We start from the raw sequence: 21,625 nt of genomic DNA on the forward strand, positions 1-21,625 counted from the left end.
CATGCGTTTGTTGCCTATATTCATATTTGAATGAAATTCCAAGTTTAATTAGAGGTTAATTAAAAGATGTAATATTTTTCCCCCAAACAAGTTTACAGACCCCCCGAATTCAATAGACCTTGGGGAATCAATATGCAGACCCTAGGATAAAAACCTCTCATACGGGAACAGAAGAGCAGGTCAATAAAGTAAAAACATAAGTTTTGGTTCCCAAAACTCAAAAAGACAAATTATAAAGGCCCTGTTACTCTCCAAAATAGTCTAACACACCAGAGCAGTGTATAGATTTTCATTCATTCAATAATCTTCAAAAGGTTTGTATAGGAAGAGCAAAATCAGAGGGAGGACATATTTTTCAACCAATGATCAAATATACAGCTTATAATATCAGTACATTTTGAGGAAATTCTCCTATACAAAGGCTAAGTCATTGTAATTAAGTCAGATTCAACAATATCATAAGTTGTGATTAGCAACATGATAATGTAGATAACCAACAGAATTGGATCTTACTCTGCAAGAGAAATGGTCAGTGACACCCTTCAATGGTTCAGCCCATGCAGCCGTCTCACTGGTGTGGTGGATGTGAACCCTTCCTATCATTGTGCATACTGTGATCCCAGAAGATTGTTATTGCTGGACAGGTGGGGTAGCTCACACCTGTAATCCCAGCACTTTAGGACGCCAAGGCAGGAGGATGGCTTGGGGCCAGGAGTTTGAGACCAGCCAGGGCAACATAGTGAGACCCTATCACTAAAAGAAAGTTTAAATATATTAGCTGAGCATTATGGCCCATGCCTGTAGTCCTAGCTACTCAAAAGGCTGAGGTGGCTCTGCTTGAGCCCAGGAGTTAGAGGCTGCAGTGAACCATGATGGTTTCACTGTACTCCAGCCTGGGCAAGAGAGTGATTTTATAAATTTATAAAGTATAATTTATAGATTTATAACTTATATACTCTTCTCAGGATGACACTAGGAACCAAACATGCCACCTAAACTAGTCCTTCCATTCATTGTAAAAATCTCCTGTAACACTCCCTCCCTGCAAAGAGAAAAACATATAAACTAGGTAGCAGTATTACAAATGAAAAGTGGGGGGTTGGACAAGAAATAACAAAAGGGACAAGGGATTGGCAGAAACTGCATGTGGTAGGGCAGGGGGGCCTACTAGGAGAAACATTAAGATGATTCAGAGGTTTTAAGCCGGGCTACCTTCAAGAATGGTAGAATCAGAAGAAAAAAAACTAGGTTTGGAGATGAAGGAAACTTGAGAACAGGCAGAGATAATGAGCTTTAAGTGACATATTAAGTTTGAAATGCCCAGGAAGCAACTGGAAAAGCAGATCATCAATAAGAGTGTTCAATCCCCGTCCTTGAGGAACTTACAATCTGGAATCCTTTTATAGCTAGAGGTTTGGATTTAGTAGTGATTCTACTAGGTATTTCCTAAAAGCTGTGGGAACAGCAAAGTCCTCCAAGAAAGAGCATGAAAGACCAAAAGAAACGCCATCAATTTAAGGACAAAAATTTTAAATATTCTAAATACTAAAAGCCATTTGAAATGTTAACATCAAATGCTAAAAACACTTTTACAACTTAAAATAGTGGCCTTTTAAGAGGATATACCTCGATACATTTAAATACCTTTCCAGAAAAAGACAGTGTCAATAACATACCATATTGTATTAAAACATAAACTTTAATTTAACTTGTCCTTCCTATTCAAATTGTACCTTTCTTTATAGAGGTATTCTAGTTAAATTAAAAATAAATGGTAGAATTAAAGCCATAATTAATTCCACTTGCAAACCACTAGTGAAATAATGAAAATAGGCTATTGATGTAGTAGAAAGAGGGATAACCAAATATATGCCTCTTGAAGGAAGTACACAGCAATATCTAGGAATTATGCTTGTCCTCTCCCCCAACACTCCCACTCGGAAATCAAACCTGAACTAAATTTGTTCAGTCTTCAATCTAGCTACCAATTTACAGCAAAGGATAGAGGGATATATTAAACTAGGACATGTTAAATCTATACCTGAGGGACATATTCATCAACATCCAGGATGAGAGAAACTAGAGGAAAAATGGCCTGGTTCCTTCAACAAATATTAGGTTGGTGCAAACGTCATTGTGGTTTTTAAATTACCATTAAAAGTAATGGCAAAAACCACAATGACGTTTGCACCAACCTTATAAGGAAAATACATTACGAGGAAAATAATTAAGATGAGGGAACCTATAGATTAAAAAGTTTAAGAGACATCCCAAACAAATGTAATATGTTAACGTGTTTGGATCCCAAATCAAACCAACCAATTATTTAAAAACAACTGAGGAATATTTGAATACTGACTGGATATTTGGTGATGTTAATTTTTAAAGGTAGGGTAATGGCACTGTGGTTATGATTTTCTCAAGAGTTATCTTTCAGATATCTATATTGAAATAAAACAAATGAAATCATTGGTAGAATTTGCTTCACAGTAATCCAGTAGGGTCTGGGGAAAGCAGATAGGGAAAGAGATAAATCGTGTCGCTCAATTCTTTGTGTTTTGAAATTTTCCATACTTAACTGTTCAAAAGGGAAAAAAGAAAAACACCATTCTCAGGGGTTGCCAACAAAAACTGAAAACAACAGTTTGAATTTTGTCTCCAAGCCTTACAAGCTGAGCAGCCCTGGTCTAGTCACGCAACTTCTTAGTGTCCCTGTTGGTTAAACAGAGACAAACAAATACCACCTAATAAACTCATATTCGTTCAAGCCAGAAAGGATATAAGGATATAACATGTTGAACATTATATCCTTAACGTCTTTGACTTTCCCAGTCTCCCACATCTGGTTTCCACCAAATCCTGTCTGTTTCTCTACCAAATCCTGTCTTGTCCATCACTGTGGTCTCACACCACTCCAACGCCTCCTTTCAGCCTGTTTTCCACATCGCATACAAAGTGATGTTCCTAAAACGCAACATCCAATCAGGTTATCTCCAGCCCCACTGAAAATCCTTTTTTTTTTTTTTGAGACAGTCTTGCTCTGTCGCCTGAGCTGAGCTGAAGTGCAGTGGTGTGATCTCAGTTTTCATTGCAGCCTCCACCTCCTGGGTTCAAGCAGTTCTCCTGTATCAGCCTCCCAAGTAGCTGGGATTACAGAAGAACACCACCACGCCCGGCTAATTTTTTGTATTTTTAATAGAGACAGGGTTTCACCACGTTGGCCAGGCTGGTCCTGAACTCCTGACCTCAAGTGATCCACCCGCCTCCGCCTCCCAAAGTGTTGGGATTACAGGTGTGAGCCACCAGTGCCCAGCTTGAAAATCCTTAAACTGCTTTCAATCAGCTTCAAAATAAGAGCCTCCTTTAAATTTTTTTACCCTCCTTGATTCCTTAAAAATCCCTTTAATTTTTTTACCCTCCTTGATTCCTTAAAATGGCTTACAAGGCCCTCCATTTTCTCATACTATCTCTTCAACTTCTATCTCTTTCTATTCTCTGACTTTATGCTTTAGCTTTGGTAAAATTATTTCAGCTCTTGCATTACACCCTGTTCTCTTGAGTGTAGCTTCAGTGTTCATGTCTGGAATGTTCTTTCCACCCATCATCACTGCCTTGCCTGGCTAGCTCTTTCATCCTTGAAGTCTCAGGTTAAACAGTATTTCCTCAGAGAGGTCTACCCAAATTGCTTCTATACTAAGTTGGGTGTCTTCTCACACCTACACAATACAGTATTTGTTCCTACAGGAACCTGTACTTACCATAGTATAACAGTCCCTACTTATTTGTAAAGAGTATTTGCTGTGGCAATTATATATTTATCTGTTTTCCAGCTAGACTATAACTCTAGGAGGGCAAATGGTGAAATTTGTTCACTGCTGAATCCTAAGTCTCTCACGGTGCCTGGTAGCCAATAACAAACTGAACATACAAAATTCACAACAATCTGGACTGTTTTCCTCATACCCAAGTTCCATCTTCCTAGTCCTCTCAACTGCAACAAAAACAAGACAGCTATGAAGGCATTTACACAGAGATCTTAATCTTGCATAGGACTGAGCATTGTAAAGTGAATTGAAAACACGATGGGAATGCAGAACATAAGGAGTTGAGAAATCTATTTTCAGGCCGAGATAATTTGTATCCTAATTTACAATCTAAAGAAAACTCAGGAGTGTCAATCTAACAAAAATGAGTTCAATGACACACATAGTTCCCACCAAACCATAACAAGTTTTCAGACCTAAGATGTTAGATCACTTAATCCCTCCAGCCTCAGTTTCCTTATGGGTAAAACAAGGGATCCTGATCAGGGTCATTAGGGTCCTTTCCAGGGCTAATATATGCCCTAATATTTAAAGGCTAAAAGATGTAAATTAGTGAAACACTAATCATTTGTTTTCATCCTATAGTGATGATTTTTTTCCTTTTTAATCTGTTTAAGGACATTACAGTTTACCCCGTTAAGCACAACTAAACCTTCAAATCTATTCAGCTATAAAAATCTTACAAAATGCTCCTCAGATCAACTTGCATATTTCACAAAGGTAACTGCAATCTGATGAAACAACAGCATCTACCTAAACCCAAAATGAATTACTGAAATATATTCAACTTCTGTGTAAATAATAAATCTTACTCACCACGTGTTTTAAGTGCTAAATATCTTGAATTGTTGGTCATTTCTATGGCAATCTGAAGGCAAAGTTGTGCCCCAGGGTGTAAGACTTGCGTTTATGAGTACTATTTAACACCTAACTAAAAAACCGAAGATACATAGTCTTGGCATCACCTCACTGGGCTGGTGGTTGAGATAAAAAAATTGTTGAAACCAGAGTAATTTTTGGAAAAAAAAAAATCAAAACAAGTTATAGTAAGTTACAGTAAATAAAGTAGCGAGTAAACATTTCACTGTTATCAGTAGCAGCCCAGTTTCTAATCAGCCACTGGAAACCCAAGGAAAGACTAAAGTAGTAACAAGTTTGTCTCCTGGTTTAGATTAATTACAAACTAGTTTTTGGCAACTGCTTGTTCCATCAAATATGTCACGACAAAGTAATAAAATGTTAAAACGCATGCTGGAAAAAAAAAAAAGACGTACTTGGAACAAAAAGCTTGCATCGGACCAAGTGTAAACGCTATCCTCCAGATTTCTCTCAACAGGGCCGCCTTAAGTCCATGAGTAGAAGGGTGCTGCGGCGGACGCTGGCAGCCACAGGTTGAATGACAAAGAGCCCCCGTCAGCACCACTCCCAGGAGTCTGCGGGCTGCCCCGTCCCCTCCGCAAAGTCTACTCGAACCCTGCAGTCACGCCTTGGCTGTGGGGAATGCGGCTCTCCGCATCACTCTCGCAAGTCACCACGTGGGGCAAGGATCGGTCGGCCAAGAAGGTTGGGGCGGACAATGTCACGAGTCATAAATAATTCCTGCCCCGAGTCCCTTCCCTTGGAACAGAAGCGGCCAGGAGAGTCTGGAGGTACCACACGAAGCAGCCTCATGTTATCCCTTTTCCAGATCAAAGCGTCTCTGGAGGAGCCTATTGAAGACTTAGAGGGGAAGGGGACTTCCCCAACGTCACCGGGCACTACGACCCAACTCCTCGGCCAGGCCAGGGGCCGGCATATGACCACGAGGCCCGCGGCTCGGCTGAGAGAGGCGCTGTCCCCAGCGCCTCAAGGTCTCCTTCACCAGCACTGCAGTCCGAGGCCACGCGACTGCCTGTGACCACGATGCCCTCTGCTGGGCCGCCTCCCTCCCCCGGAGACAAAGTCTCCCAACCCCGGAGGTCCCCTCCGACCCCACCAGGGAAGCGAGGGCACCGTGGGGTCCGCGCCGCGTGCCGCCGGCTGTTACCCAACTAACCGTTATAAGCGCGGATCGCAGCGCCGAGCGTGTGCGTGACGTGGTGGCGCGGGCTGGAGTTCCACCGGGCCCAGGGTCCGACTCCCGTCCTTCGCTCGCTGCCTCGTTTACTTGTTCCAGCACCTACGCAGCCATCCAGTCACATAGCAGCTCACCACTTTGTCTGGTCCGGCCGGCGAGGCTGCCTTATAACCCGCCGGGGCCCGAGCATGCGCACAGGGGGCGGAGTCGTTTCTCCCGGCCGCCGCCCCCTCCCCGCCACACAGACATCCGAACTGCAGCCCGCATCTCCACATGCTCTCAGCCGCGCGCGCCCTCTAGCTCGCCCGCGCGCGCCGGCGCCCCACTCCCCGCCACGTGACCGGCGTCCTAGTCCGACCCGCGCGCTGCGCCCCTGCAGAGCGACGCGGAGCTACCGCACCCTTCCAGACTCGCCCGTTGGTCCTTGTCTGACGAGCTCTAAGCAACCTGCCCTCGTTCGGAACACAAATGTCGGTCTCACCCCTCAGTTTCTGCCAGAGAAATAGGAAAAGTCACCTAGAGGCCTGACCCTGACGGGTGGGGGGAGACGAGCGCGCGGAGTAGCGGGAAGCGTCTGAGGAGCGGGGACTGGGCAGCGTTTGAATGGATGCGGGTGCCGCTGGCACCCGGGAAGACGCCGGGGGCCGGCGCTGTGGAGCCGGGCACGGGCTGGGATGTGTTTGGATTCCAATCCGGGCCTGACACCAGTTGAGTGACCTCGGAAAGTTCCCCAACCCTCCGGGCCTGTTTCCTCCCTCTGAAGTGGCGACAGTAATAGAACTGACCCCGTAGGCTCATCGGGAGGCCCTGAAGGGGGAACCCATGCAACTTGCCACCGCAGAGCCAGGCCCGCGGCGGTTGGCGCCTGGTGGGTATTAAAGACGAGTCGGGAAAGAAGAGCAGGTAAGAGGGCGGGGAGACTGGCCGGTGGGTTGGGTTGTGCACCTCGGCCACGTGGAGAAGCGAGAATGCAGGGGCCGGACGCCTATGGACGATGCGTGTGTGGGGCCGGATAGAATCGTGGCAGGCGGCGCTGGGGCTGATGCGCCTCACCCGGATTAGCCTCTGTAATCCTCACAGCCCTGTGAAGCGGGCGCTGCCGTGAACATTTTGTAAATAAGGGACCCGAGGCTCAGAGAGGTGAAGTAACTTTCCAGACGGCCCAGCTTGTCAGCGGCCAGCATTTGAAGTCACACCCTAGAGTCTGTTTTTATCGTAATAGCCGCTTTGACCGGATAACCAACGTGTGTGTGTTGAAGTGATCAGATGACCATGGAGTGTCTCTGATGTCCAGGACTTTTGAGAAATACTGAAAAAGTATGAGGCAAGGCCCCTGCCTTCAAAGAGCTTGCAAGTTTTTGGGGGAGACTGTGTCAGGCACAAATTAACCAACATCTGTTGAGCACTTACTGCTTGCCAGAACCCTGCCCTTCCCTCGTGTCTTCCTCCCTTCCAGGACTCACCCCCTCACTTACCCTCCCCCTCAATTCTCATAGCAACCCGGGGAGGTAGGCCTTATGGTTTCTGTTTTGCAAATGAAGAGCTTGAGATTGAAGAAGAGTACAGATTGGAGGATCAGGTCCTGAGAGGTCCTATGTGCTTTCCGATAACAGTTCAGTGTGTTAGAAGACAGTATGGCATCCACGGCCGAGTACTACTAGTAATACAGTAATTGCTTTTTACATTTACATAAACACGGAGAAAGGGAAGGCATTTCGGGTCACTGGGGCAGCCAGGACTTACAAGAGCAGTGCTAGGGTGGCAGCAGCATTCAGGTAGATGGTAAGCAGAATTAAGTTAGAGAGAGAGGATCCTGAGTCTGATTTAGATGTACATTTATAAGGCCCTGTTCTGTGGAATGTAGTGAGAAGTGGTTAAATAAGATGAATCCCAGGAAACCTCAAAAGTAGGCTTATAGAGCCCCATAAGGTGGTAGATTGACAATACAGACCTGAGAGCCAGATCTGTTGGGTTCCAAATTTGATTCTTGCACTTACCAGCTCTATGTCCTCAGGCAAGTCATTTTACCTTTCCAAGCCTGACTCCCAACTCTGTAAAACAAGGATAATACCTACCTCAGGGTTATTATGATAATAAAACTAGTATTTATTGCAGGCCGGCGTGGTGGCTCAAGCCTGTAATCCCAGCACTTTGGGAGGCTGAGATGGGCGGATCAATTGAGGCCAGGATTTTGAGACCAGCCTGGCCAACATGGTGAAACCCTGCCAATACTAAAAATACAAAAATTAGCCATGCGTAGTGGCACACGCCTGTAGTACCAGCTACTCAGGAAGTTGAGACAGGAGAATTGTTTGAACCCGTGAGGCAGAGATTGCAGTGAGCCAAGATCTCACCATTGTACTCCAGCCTGGGCAACAGAGTGAGATTCCATCTCAAAAAAAAAAAAAAAAAAAAAAAAAACGAGGTGGGCAGGTCATGAGGCCAGGAGTTCGAGACCAGCCTGGCTAATATGGTGAAACCCTGTCTCTGCTTAAAATACAAAAAGTAGCCGGGTGTGGTGGCACGTGCCTGTAGTCCCAGCTACTTGGGAGGCTAAGGCAGAAGAATCGCTTGAACCCAGGAGGTGGAGGTTGCAGTGAGCCGAGATGGTGCCACTGCACTCCAGCCTGTCCAGCCTGGGCAACAGAGTGAGACTCTGCCTCAAAAAAAAAAAAAAAAAAAAATTAGTATTTATTTTGCAGTATCTTACCATATAGAAAACACTACATGAAACCTAACCCTAAAGATTAACCCTAGAGGCCCTTCCCTTGAATAGACCCCAAGGAGGCTCTGAGAGGGGCCCTAACAGTGTGTTCAACAGGATCATACTTTGTGTTGTATTGCAGTTTTGTACTCCTATCCTTGAAGATAGATAGTCATCAAAATATAGATACCTCAGGCCCTACAAAACCTGGATCTGCCTTAAGAGATTTTAGTGTTGTGAAAAGAAGACTTCGGAATCAGAAGACCTGGTCCTGGCCAGGCACGGTGGTTCACACCTGTAATCTCAGCACTCTGGGAGGCGGAGGTGGGTGGATCACCTGAGGTCAGGAGTTCAAGACCAGCCTTGCCAACATGGCCAAATCCTGTCTCTACGAAAAAATGCAAAAAAAAAAAAAAAAAAAAAAAAAAAATAGGCCTAGGCCAGGCACAGTGGCTCATACCTATAATCCCAGAATTTGGGAGGCCGAGGCAGGCAGATAACCTGAGGTCGGGAGTTCAAGACCAGCCTGAGCAACATGGTGAAACCCTGTCTCTACTAAAAATACAAAATTAGCCGGGTGTAGTGGCGCATGCCTGTAATCCTGGGAGGTGGAGGTTGCAGTCAGCTGAAATCACGCTGCCTGGTCAACAAGAGCGAAACTCCATCTCAAATAAATAAATAAATAAATAAATAGGCCAGGCACAGTGGCTCATGCCTGTAATCCCGACAGTTTGGGAGGCTGTGGCAGGCAGATCACGGGATCAGGAGTTCAAGACCAGCCTGACCAACATGGTGAAATCCCGTCTCTGGGGCGGATCACAAGGTCAGGAGATCGAGACCATCCTAGCTAACACGGTGAAACCCCGTCTCTACTAAAAAGTACAAAAAACTAGCCGGGCGAGGTGGTGGGCGCCTGTAGTCCCAGCTACTCGGGAGGCTGAGGCAGGAGAATGGCGTAAACCCGGGAGGCAGAGCTTGCAGTGAGCTGAGATCCGGCCACTGCACTCCAGCCTGGGCGACAGAGCGAGACTCCGTCTCAAAAAAAAAAAAAAAAAAAAAAAAAAAAAAATCCCGTCTCTACTAAAAATACAAAAATTAGCCTGGCGTGGTGGCACGCACCTATAATCCCAGCTACTCAGGAGGCCGAGGTAGGAGAATCACTGGGAACCTAGGAGGCAGAGGTTGCAGTAAGCCGAGATTGTGCCACTGCACTCCAGCCTGGGTGACAGAGTGCAAAGAAAAAAGAAAAAAAAAAGAAGATCTGGTCCTATAACTGCTATCTGTGTTATTCTGGGCAGTTAACTCACTAAACTTTCTTGGGCTTTGGTTTCCTCGCCAGATAAGTTAAAAATAATACCTACTAGCCCAAACTGTTGTGTTAATCAAATGAGACAGTATCTGCAGAAGAAGTAATTAGTAAAACTTTGAAAGTGTTCTATAAGTATTTATGAATTAATGTCATAATTTGTCTAAAGTACATAAAAGGGAAAAATCAAAAGCAACTCCAAGGCTCTTATGTGGAAAAATAGAAACAGGGTGGGTGGGTGAGCTGGTGAAAATAATAAAATAATACAGGTGAAATTCTTGCTCTTCTGCCAGATTTTCTTCCTGATTTGAGGCACACAACATTGAAGAAATGAACTAGGAAGCATAGGATGAGAAATCAGAGTGGAGAGGAAATTGGAGATCATCTAAGGCACTCCTGACTTTTTACAGAAATGGAAATTAAGGCCCAGGGACGCTAAAAGACTTGTCTGAGGCCTCCCATCTTATGATTGGCATGATCAGAAACTCAGTTTCTTTAAGTGTAAAGAACAAGTACAATCTTTAAGATAAAATATTTTGTCATGGGGGTCTTTTAGAATCATTACATGAGGCCGGGCGCAGTGGCTCAGGCCTGTAATCCGAGCACTTTGGGAGGCGGAGGGAGGCGGAGGCAGGCGGATCACGAGGTCAGGAGATCGAGACCATCCTGGCTAACACAGTGAAACCCCGTCTCTGCTAAAAATACAAAAAATTAGCTGGGCATGGTGGCGGGCACCTGTAGTCCCAGCTACTCAGGAGGCTGAGGCAGGAGAATGGCGTGAACCCAGGAGGTGGAGCTTGCAGTGATTGGAGATTGTGCCACTGCACTCCATCCTGGGTGACAGAGCGAGACTGTCTCAAAAAAAAACAAAAACAAAACAAAAAAAAGAATAATTACATCAGAACCAGAGAAGACCTGGTGCTTTCTACTGGCTTTTAGCTTTATCACTATCACAAAATTCTTAGGATTCACCTTTCTGTTTTAAAGGTTGATAGACTGGATGCTGCTATGGTAATTTGCCTCAGGAAAATGCCGGACTGTTGTTTGCAAGCTTGTTAAGTGAGCAAAACTTGGGAAGATTTCAAGGTAAGAGTTATAACTTCGTAAGTTAGTGATGCAATAAGAAATGCAAATGCAAACTTCAAAAAATTATGATATAGGTACTCTTTAAGCTGAGTAAGTTGCTCTGTTGCTTTATCTGAAAAAAGAAAGATAAAATTACAGTGTGTTCTCCAGAATTCACCTACTTAACTTACATTCTTTCAGTTACTTCACCATTTCTGTGATGTAATAAATAGGAAGGTGCTATTTTGCCCATTTTAGTAACAATAATACAGGAAAGGATTCTTTTTTTAATTGACACGTTGTAAATGTTTTTTGGGTTTTTTTTTTTTGTAATTTTCATTGTAATTGCTGGCTTTTTGTACGTTTAGTTATTCTGGTGGTGAGGGATTTGCTTTACTGCTTCTTTGGGCCTTTGAGAATTTTTTTGTGCACGCACAGACACACACATACACATATATATAATATGTAATTATACATATTCTGGGTTACAGTTTGGTGTTTCCATACAAACAAATGTTGTATACTGATCAAATCAGGGTACTTAGCATATCTCTCACCTCATGCTGTTTTGTAATATACAATACCTTATTGTTAACAGCAACCCTACTGTGCAATAAAACACCAGAACTTATTCTTCCAATCTAATTGTCACTTTGTACCTGTTGACAGCTTTTCTCTCTCCTCCTTTCCCCTATCCCCTTTCTAGTCTCAGATAACCACTGTTCTCTTTGCTTGTAGGATATAAACTCTTACTTTAAAAAAAATTAGATTCCACAGATCATACAGTATTTATCTTTCTGTGTCTGGCTTATTTCACTTAACATAACGTCCTCCAGGTTTAACCGTATTTTCACAAATGGCAAGATTTCATGCTTTTTTACAGCTGTATAATATTCTGTTATCCATATGTACCACATTTTCTCTTTTTTTTCTTTTTCTTTTTCTTTTTTTTTTTTTTTTTGTGAGACTGAGTCTCGTTCTGTCCCCCAGGCTGGAGTGCGGTGATGCAATGTCAGCTCACTGCAACCTCTGCCTCCCAGGTTCAAGCGATTCTTCTGCCTCTGCCTCCCAAGTAGCTGGGATTACAGGCACCTGCCACCATGCCTGGCTAATTTTTGTATTTTTAGTAGAGACAGGGTTTCACCATATCACTCAGGCTGGTCTCAAACTCCTGACCTCAAATGACCCACCCACCTCAGTCTCCCGAAGTGCTGGGATTACAGGCATGAGCCACTGTTCCCAGCCTCACATTTTCTTTCTTCATTCATTCACTGTTAGATGTTTGGATTGATTCCATAACTTGGTTATTGTAAATAGTGCTGCAATAAACATAGGAGGGCAGATACCACTTCAATGTAACTGACTTCATTTCCTTTGAATACATAGCCACTAGTGGGACTCCTGGCTCATACAGTAGTTCTATTTTTAATGTTTTGAGGTAAAAATTTTCAACAAAGGTGCAAAGAACACACATTGGGAAAAAGTTTCTTAAATAAACGGTGCTGGGAAAATTGGAAAGTCACATGCAGAAGAATAAGACTAGACCCTGTCTCCACCATATACACAAATCAACTCAAAATGGATTAAAGACTGTCTTCCATAGCTGCTGTACTAATTTGTAATTCCACCAAAAAGTGTGAGTGTTGTCTTTTCTCCATATCCTAGCCAACGTTTGTTTTCTTTTGTCTTTTTTTTTTTTTTAAAGGCGGAGTCTCACCGTGTCACTCAGGCTGGAGTGCAGTGGTGCAATCTTGGCTCATTGCAACCTCTGCTTCCTGGGTTCAAGCAATTCTCCTGTCTCAGCCTCTCGAGTAGCTGAAACTATAGGCAAATGCCACCATACCTGGCTAATTTTTGTATTTTTAGTAGATAGGGTTTCACTATGTTGGCCAGGCTGTCCTTGAATTCCTGACCTCAAGTGATCCACCTGCCTCAGCCTCCCAAAGTGCTGGGATTACAGGCATGAGCCACCGTGCCCCAGCCTGTTTGTTAATAGCCATTCTAACTAGAGTGAGGTGATAGCTCATTGTGATTTTGATTTGCATTTGCCTGATGATTAGTGATGTTGAGCATTTTTTCATGTACCTGTTGGCCATTTGTATGTCTTCTTTTGAGAAATGCCTATTAAGGTCTTTTGCCCACTTTTAAATCAAGAAAATTTGTTTTTCATTGTTGAATTAAGTTATTTATATATTCTTTAGATATTAACTCCTTGTGAGATGTATAGTTTGCTTATATTTTCTTCCATTCTGGAGATTGTCTCTTCATTTTGTTACTTGCTTCCTTTTTATGTACAAAAGCTTTTCAGTTTGATATAATCCCATTGGTCTATTTTTTGCTTTTGTTGTCTATGCTTTGAGATCTTATTTTAAAACCCTTGCCTGACCCGATGTTGTAAAGCATTTCCCTTATGTTTTCTTTTAGTAATTTCATAGTTTCAAGTTTTGTATTTAAGTCTTTAATCCATTTTGAGTTGATTTGTGTATATGGTGGAGACAGGGTCTAGTCTTCGGCTTCTGCATGTAACTTTCCAGTTTTCCTAGTACTATTTATTGAAGAAACTGTCTTTTTCCCAGTGTGTTTTCTTGGCACCTTTGTTGCAAAACAGTTGGCCATAGATGCATGAATTTATTTCTGGGTTCTTTATTCTGTTCCACTGGTCTCTGTGTTTGTGTTTATGCCAATACCATGCTGTTTTGGTTACTATAGCCTTGTAGTATATTTTGCAGTCAAGTACTGTGATGCCTCGGCTTTGTTATTTTTGCTCAGGATTTATTTGCCTATTTGAGTCTTTTGTGGCTCCATATGATTTGTTTTTTGTTGTTGTTGTTGTTGTTGTTGTTGTTTTGAGACGGAGTTTCACTCTTGTTGCCTAGACTGGAGTGCAATGGCACAATCTCGCCTCTCTGCAACCTTCACCTCCCAGGTTTAAGCGATTCTCCTGCCTCACCCTCCCGAGTAGCTGGAATTACAGGCATGTGCCACCACGCCTGGCTAATTTTGTATTTTTATTAGAGACGGGGTTTCTCCATGTTGGTCAGGCTGGTCTCGAACTCCCGACCTCAGGTGATCCCACCTCCTTGACCTCCCAAAGTGCTGGGATTACAGAGTGAGCCACCGCGCCCGACTGTCTTTTTTATTTCTGTGAAATATATCATAGGTATTATATAGAGACTGTAGTTTGTAGATCACTTTGGGTAGTATGGGTGTTTCAACAATATTAATTCTCCCATGAACATGAAATGTCTTTCCGTTCCTTTGTGTCTTCTTCAGTTTCTTTCATCAAGGTTTTATAGTTTTCAGTTTAGAGATCTTTAACCTCCTTAGTTAAGTTTATTCTTAAGTATCTTATTTTTGTGTAGCTATTGTAAATGGAATTATCTTCCTGATTTCTTTTAGGAAAGGATTCTTTTTAAACACAATATTTTGTCATTAAGAATACTGCCCTCCCTCATAATATATAATAATTTAATAGGGAATATGGAAAATGTGATTTGCTTTTGAACCATGTTTGAAGAAAGGGTTTGCTAAGCACATACCTGGAGTAAAGAAGATAATGTCAATCCTAAAAACTTTTTTTTTAAAGTTGAGAGCCCTCTCATTCAGAATACCATCATCTAATTTCAGGTTATATGTCAGGTGTCCTCCTGCTTTCAAAGGCCTGTGTCTGGATGTAGGGTGAATTTTGCCATTCTTTAAAGAAAGACTAACTCAGTATTCGTGAGATGCACTCTAAGCTCCTCCCTTGACCTCCCCCATTTCTCTTCAGCTCTCCTTGCTCTGTTTTGACCTATCACTTATCTTACCAGCCTGCACCAGTTTAGTATCCTAATCAGTTACTTCTCTGGCACTCTACTGACATGACATGACATGGTCAAAATAGTTTGCTAGAAAACAAAATGTTTGCAATAAAAATTTCTTCAACATGACAAATGAGTCAAAAATTATTGTTTCCAACTGCTGGTTTTTTGTATGTTTAGTTATTCTGGTGGCCAGGGATTTACTTTACTGCTTCTCTAGGTCTTTGAGAATTTTTTTGTGCACACACAGACACACACATACACACACATACACATATATATGTTTCTTAAGGAATCATATTGTGCATACTGTTTTTTTTCCACTGAGACGGAATCTCACTCTATCGCCCAGGCTGGAGAGCAGTGGTGCGAGCGACCTCGGCTCGCTGAAACCTCCACCTTCTGGGTTCAAACGATTCTCCTGCCTCAGCCTCCTGAGTAGCTAGGCTTACAGGGGTGTGCCACCATGCCTGACTGATTTCTGTATTTTTAGTAGAGACGGGGTTTCACCATGTTGGCCAGGCTGGTCTCAAACTCCTGACCTCAGATACACCCGCCTCGGCCTTCCAGATTGCTGGGATTATAGGTGTGAGCCACCACGCCTGGCCACTGTTTACTACTTTTTAAATATTTGCAGGCTGGGTGTGGTGGCTCACGCCTATAATCCCAGCACTTTGGTAGGCTGAGGCTGGTGGATCATGAGGTCAGGAGTTCGAGACCAGCTTGGCCAACATGGTGAAACCCCGTCTCTAGTAAAAATATAAAAATTAGCCGGGTATGGTGGCAGGCGCCTGTAATCTCAGTACTCGGGAGGCTGAGGCAGAGAATTGCTTGAACCGGGGAGGTGGAGGTTGCAGTGAGCCAAGATCGCGCCACACTGCATTCCAGCCTGGGCAACAGCAAGCCTTTGTCTCAAAAAAAAAAAAAAAAATATATATATATATATATATATTTGCAATGGCTTGATAATGAGACATTTACATTGCTTCTTAATCATCTAAGAATTAATTTAGATTAAAAAGCACAAAAGTTTGAAACATACCTAAAATTTTATGAAAATCTGACAGTACTGCTTTAAAACTTTAAAGGTGGCAAAACAATCCATATGGAAAACAAGCAGCTGAGAATATTCCTTTTTGACCTGTTTATCTTCTAATTCAATTTGTTTTCAACCAGATTACCTGAGGCTCAATCTATGTCATTCTAATTCCTACTCTGGTCTGATATGGCTTGACTCCTGCTCCTTGTCTTTGCTAGCCCAGGAGGATAGTTTTGACCTGTGCTCTTTGTAACCTACATCATCGCTGTTTAGGATCTTTTCTAGGAAGCATTCTTTCTAGAGATGGTCCTATGTATTTGCCAGACCTGTTTTCTTCCTTGACCCCTAGCTACTAAAAGTCCTAACCATGAGTACCTTCCCTACCTCCCTCCTTTCCTCCCTCCCTTCCCTCCTTTCTTCTTTCCATCTCTAGTAAAGTATTTTAGGCAAATGGGATGGGGAGTTCAATAATAACAATAGTAAATTGATGACAGCCAAGATTTCTGGAATACTTACCATATGCTAAGCATTGCTCTAAGCACTTTAGATGTAGTAACACTCATTAATTCCTCACAAAAATGCTATAAACTAGGAACTGTTACAATCCCCATTTTATAGACATATACAGATACAGAGAGGTTAAGTAACGTCCCCAAGGTCACATAATCAGTATTGTCTCGAGCCATCAGAAAGTAGTCATCACGGCCGGGCACGGTGGCTCACACCTGTAATCCCAGCACTTTGGGAGGTCAAGGCGGATGGATCATGAGGTTGGGAGTTTGAGAACGGCCTGGCCAACATAGTGAAACACTGTCTCTACTAAAAATACAAAAATTAGCCAGATGTGGTGGCAGGCGCCTGTAGTCCCAGATACTTGGGAGGCTGAGGCAGGAGAATGACTTGAACCTGGGAGGTGAAGGTTTACAGTGAGCTGAGACCGCGCCATCGCACTCCAGCCTTGGCAACAGAGCAAGACTCTGCCTGAAAAAGAAAAAAAGTAGTCATCATTTAGTTTTCACCAAAAATACACAAGTAGAAATTGTCATTTGTAACTATTAATACCATAGGAGACTAATCAATAGAATTTAAGGCCATCTTGACTTAGAAAAACCCTGTTTTGGGTTCCTTTTATGTTAATAGAGTGAAACAACCATTATGAAAGCATGTGCCGTGAAAGCTGCCATTGAAACCAGAGATTCACCACAGAGAACTACCCCCTGCTTATCTGAATTTGGGGTAGTTATCAGTCTCTAGTCAGCTAAGTTGGGGACAAAGATGATGGGACATGGTTTTGTTAGCAGCTTAAATTTTTTTTTTTTTTTTTGAGATGGAGTTTCACTGTTTCACCCAAGCTGGAGTGAAGTGGCGCGATCTTGGCTCACTGCAACCTCCGCCCCCTGGGTTCAAGCAATTCTCCTGCATCAGCCTCCAAAGTAGCTGGGATTACAGGCATGTGCCACCACACCAGGCTAATTTTTGTATGTTTAGTAGAGATGGGGTTTCACCGTGTTGGCCAGGCTAGCCTCGAACTTCTGACCTCAGGTGATCCACCCGCCTCAGCCTCCCAAAGTGCTGGAATTACAGGTGTGAGCCACCACGCCCAGCCAACTAACAGCTTAATTGGTCGCCTATTTCTAGGAAGTTCTGGGTGTCCTGGTCCCCATATTCCATGCTATAAGATCATTCAGTGTGAGAACCTGGACTTTAAAGCCCTCACCCAAAGCAGCAGCAGATAGTTGGAATTACTGGACGGCTGCACATCAAGCCTACTGTGACTCAGCCAAGGGGTGCATGCAGCGAAGGAGGCCTCTAACATCACAGTGACTGTCTTTATGTATCTATCTGCCTGGGGATCCAGACCTGGGTGTTCTACCTGTACCTTCATACTGCTGCACTGGTGAGCAAGATGAGGCTTAAATAAAGCATACAATTCAATTTGTGGTTACCTCTGAGAACCCCAAATCTGCCATGGATCTCTGCACCACACAACACCTGTGACACCTGTGCCAAGGTGAGGTCCAGTAGCTACCACACCTACTTCTGAGCTGCATATTAGAGTGACGCCTTCCTGCCTACCCTCCCTCTGTCTTACCTTTTGCACAAATCATGGGCTCAGATGTTATGCCTGTTATTGCACTCTGATACGATTATTTTATTTATTTATTTTTTTTTGCGGTCATGGAATAAGGCCATACCCTGTGGGTAGGGTATAAAGGTTTCTCTCTATATGGTAGATATTATCAGTCATAGAAAAAGAGAATCCTCACACAGAAAAACTTGGAACATGGAACAGATGGAAGGTGGCACTTCTGGATATGCCTTTTTACATCTGAACTTGGAAGAGTTAAGAATTGTTGAAGGCCCTTCTCACTGATCAGGGGAAATAGCTTCTGTCACAGAGCTGCCTACTCCAGGAGAACCAAAAATGAAAGCAAACACTCATATTTTGTAAGTCTGTTCCCTGAACTTCTGTCAATCAAGTTTAATCTAAATCAAGGATTCAAACTGAGAAGCATTTAAGGACCAAGAAAAAGTTAATTAGCCCAGTATAAGTCAATAAGAAATGGTAAGCAGTATGGGGGAAAGGAGTGCCATACCCTTCTAGGCATCCAAATTCAAGCATTTACAATGTACTGCATGAAGCACTACCCTATACAGCACTAATAACAGCACAAACTTGCTTGACATTTCTACATAATACATTATTCATTAATTCAGAAGAAAAATAGAATTCTTAAAACTCCTAATTTCATTTTTTATTAATATAAAGGAGGAACCAACAACAGCAAAAAATTGTGTGGGAGTTAGAAAATAAGGACTAGGCGGCTGGGTGCGGTGGCTCACGCCTGTAATCCCAGCACTTTGGGAGCCCAAGGCAGGCGGATCACGAGGTCAGGAGATCGAGACCATCCTCGCTAACACAGTGAAACCCCGTCTCTACTAAAAAATAGAAAAAATTAGCTGGGCATGGTGGTGGGCGCCTGTAGTCCCAGCTACTCTGGAGGCAGAGGCAGGAGAATGGCGTGAACCCAGGAGGCAGAGCTTGCGGTGAGCCGAGATCTTGCCACTGCACTCCAGCCTGGGCGACAGAGCGAGACTCTGTCTCAAAAAAAGAGAAAAAAAGAAAAGAAGGACTAAGTAGGCAGATGTGGGGTGGGGCCAACAAAACGTGGCAGCCAGCAGACCAGTCTATTTCACCATGGTCTCTGCTGCAGCATTTAAGAAATAGGTAGAGCCGGCTAGGCATGGTGGTTCACGCCTGTAATCCCAGCACTTTGGGAGGCCGAGGCGGGTGGATCATCTGAGGTCGGGAGTTTGAGACCAGCCTGACCAACTTGGAGAAACCCTGTCTTTACTAAAAATACAAAATTAGCCAGGCGTGGTGGCACATACCTATAATCCCACCTACTTGGGAGGCTGAGGCAGGAGAATCGCTTGAACCCAGGAGGCAGAGGTTGCGGTGAGCCGAGATTGCGCCATTGCCCTCTAGCCTGGGCAAGAAGAGTGAAATTCCCCATCTCAAAAACAAACAAACAAAGAAATAGGTAGAACTGGGCATGGTGGCTCACGCCTGTAATCCCAGCACTTTAGGAGGCTGAGGTGGGCAGATCACTTGAGGTCAAGAGTTTGAAACTAGCCTGGCCAACATGGTGAAACCCCGTCTCTGCTAAAAAAAAAAAAAAAAAAAAAAATACAAAAATTAGTCGAGCATGGTGGCAGGCACCTGTAATCCCAGCTACTTGGGAGGGTGAGGCAAGAGAATCGCTTGAACCCCAGAGGCAGAGGTTGCAGTGAGCTGAGATTGCGTCCCGACAGTCCAGCAACAGGGTAAGACTGTCTCAAAAAAAAAAAAAGGTAGAAAGCAGAATGCTTCCTCCAGTGCCCAGGGTGATTTATGAAAGATCCCCAAGGAAAAGTTGAATATCAGAATGAGGGTCATTTTCGCAGTCCCATCTCTATATGGAGACATTCCTTTCGTTATTACCTTTGGCAGATGAGGATTTGAGTTTAACAGACCTGATGGATTTCCATACAACTTCATAATTTCCCCCCATCTAAGACTCATGCTTCCATTTTTGTCACCATGGCCACAGCAGCTGAAATGGCTCACTAAACAGCCTTTATCCCCACACTGCACCACTAAATGGACAAGTTCTTTTTTCTCTAGTGTCTTAAATTCATGGCCTCAGTCTGAGGCCTTTAGTTTTATACTACTTTGAGAGAGTCCTCTTTAAAGTCTTAGAGATATACATATACCTCTTACTGTTTACCACCTCTAATTTAATAGCAAGAAAGAAACTGGAAATCTTCTAGGAATATTCTCTGTTCTTTTTTTTTTTTTTTTCAGATGAAGTCTCACTCTTGTCCACAGGCTGGAGTGTAATGGCACGATCTTGGGATCTTGGTTCACCGCAACCTCCGCCTCCCGGGTTCAAGTGATTCCCCTGCCTCAGCCTCCCCAGTAGCTGGGATTATAGGTGCCTGCCAACACGCGTGGCTAATTTTTGTATTTTTAGTAGAGACGAGGTTTCACCATGTTGGCCAGGCTGGTCTCGAACACCTGATCTCAGGTTATCTGCCCGCCTCAGTCTCCCAAAGTGCTGGGATTACAAGTGTGAGCCACTGCACCTGGCCAAGGAATACTCTTTGTTCTATGCTACCTACTAGGACAGCTAGTCTACTTAGTTATCCCCAAAACCAAAAGGATAGTAACTCAACAAGCTCAGAATACACCATTCTGCTTGCAGCCATTGTTTTCACCACTACTCCATTTCCCCCTGCACACATAGCTCATTACCTTGTCGCATGTACACTTGCTATAGTCACAGCAGGAACTAGAATCTGGAGATGTTACATGTCACACAAGAGGTCAATGAGAAGCACAAAACCATACATTGCAAATGGGTAACATATCAGTGTGGCCATCCAAGCAGAGGATTAGGTATGGCCTTCATCTCATGTTCCCATTAGGCTCAGATGAGCTAGATAATGGGGTTTTGCTCCTGTTTCCTATTCAAAGATTAGTCAACCTGGGAGCTTTCTAATTCTTTCATATGTATTTCATTTGTTTCACTAGTTACTCATTTGATCAACCCAGGGAAGACCATAACATGAATGAAACACAGCCCAAGTATGCTTTAACCATAATATGGGATTGCATAATTCCGGCTACCAAGACCATTTAACAGAATCCAGTGGAATGAGGGAAGTGTGGACTACAGGAGTTAGTGGGGGAATTCTCAGTCACTGCAACCATGCTTCTAAACAAAGGCCTTCACCAAGAACCTAGGGCAATCTCATTCCATCTGCCAGAACTTGTAGGGGTATCACTAAATTATGCTTAGTCAAAATTGGGTAATTTGTAGTTTATAAATACTATAAAACATATTTAAATCTAGGTCTACTTAATTTTTAGCTTCTGTTCGTTTGTTTTGTTCAAAATCTTGACATTATAGGAAAGGATGGAGATGAGGAGGATGATGAGGCAGGAAAATGCAGAACTGCTTCATAGTCCCAACGCTGAACCTTTCTACATGCTGTTTCTTCTTCTTATAAAGCACTTCTTGGCCAGGTGTGGTGGCTTACACCTATAGTCCCAGCTCTTGGTGGGCAGGTCACTTGAGGTCAGGAGTTTGAGACTAGCATGGCCAACATGGTGGAACCCAATCTCTACTAAAAATACAAAAAAATTAGCCAGGTGTGGTAGCGTGCCTGTAGTCCCAGCTACTTGGGAGGCTTAGGGAGGAGAATCGTTTGAACTGGGGAGGCAGAGGTTGCAGTGAGCCAAGATCATGCCACTTCACTCTAGCCTGGGTGACTGGGTGACAGAG

The 21,625-nt window shown here is 43.5% G+C and overlaps 3 protein-coding genes across 5 annotated transcripts in view; all 3 read right to left on the reverse strand.

Annotated features, from left to right (window-relative positions):
• SLC16A1 (solute carrier family 16 member 1) overlaps positions 1 to 6,178 on the reverse strand; it is a 43,593-nt gene extending 37,415 nt beyond the window's left edge. The window contains exon 1 of one of the 3 annotated variants that reach the window (XM_050747560.1): positions 5,860 to 6,178. The gene's annotated coding sequence lies outside the window, so the exon portion shown is untranslated. Of the gene's footprint in view, positions 1 to 4,640 lie in introns of all 3 variants that reach the window. The other 2 variants (XM_050747556.1, XM_050747563.1) reach the window with 2 other exon arrangements.
• Positions 1 to 21,625, reverse strand: part of ST7L (suppression of tumorigenicity 7 like) — an 843,199-nt gene that overhangs the window by 409,779 nt on the left and 411,795 nt on the right. The window lies entirely within an intron of this gene.
• LOC126930537 (putative uncharacterized protein encoded by LINC01356) lies at positions 6,230 to 6,711 on the reverse strand. Its single transcript, XM_050747668.1, has one exon. It carries the CDS (start codon positions 6,676 to 6,678, stop codon positions 6,397 to 6,399), a length of 282 nt encoding a protein of 93 aa, XP_050603625.1. The 5' UTR covers positions 6,679 to 6,711; the 3' UTR covers positions 6,230 to 6,396.

This window comes from Macaca thibetana, chromosome 1, assembly GCF_024542745.1.
Source record: "Macaca thibetana thibetana isolate TM-01 chromosome 1, ASM2454274v1, whole genome shotgun sequence".
In the NCBI taxonomy this organism is placed as follows: Eukaryota; Metazoa; Chordata; class Mammalia; order Primates; family Cercopithecidae; genus Macaca; species Macaca thibetana.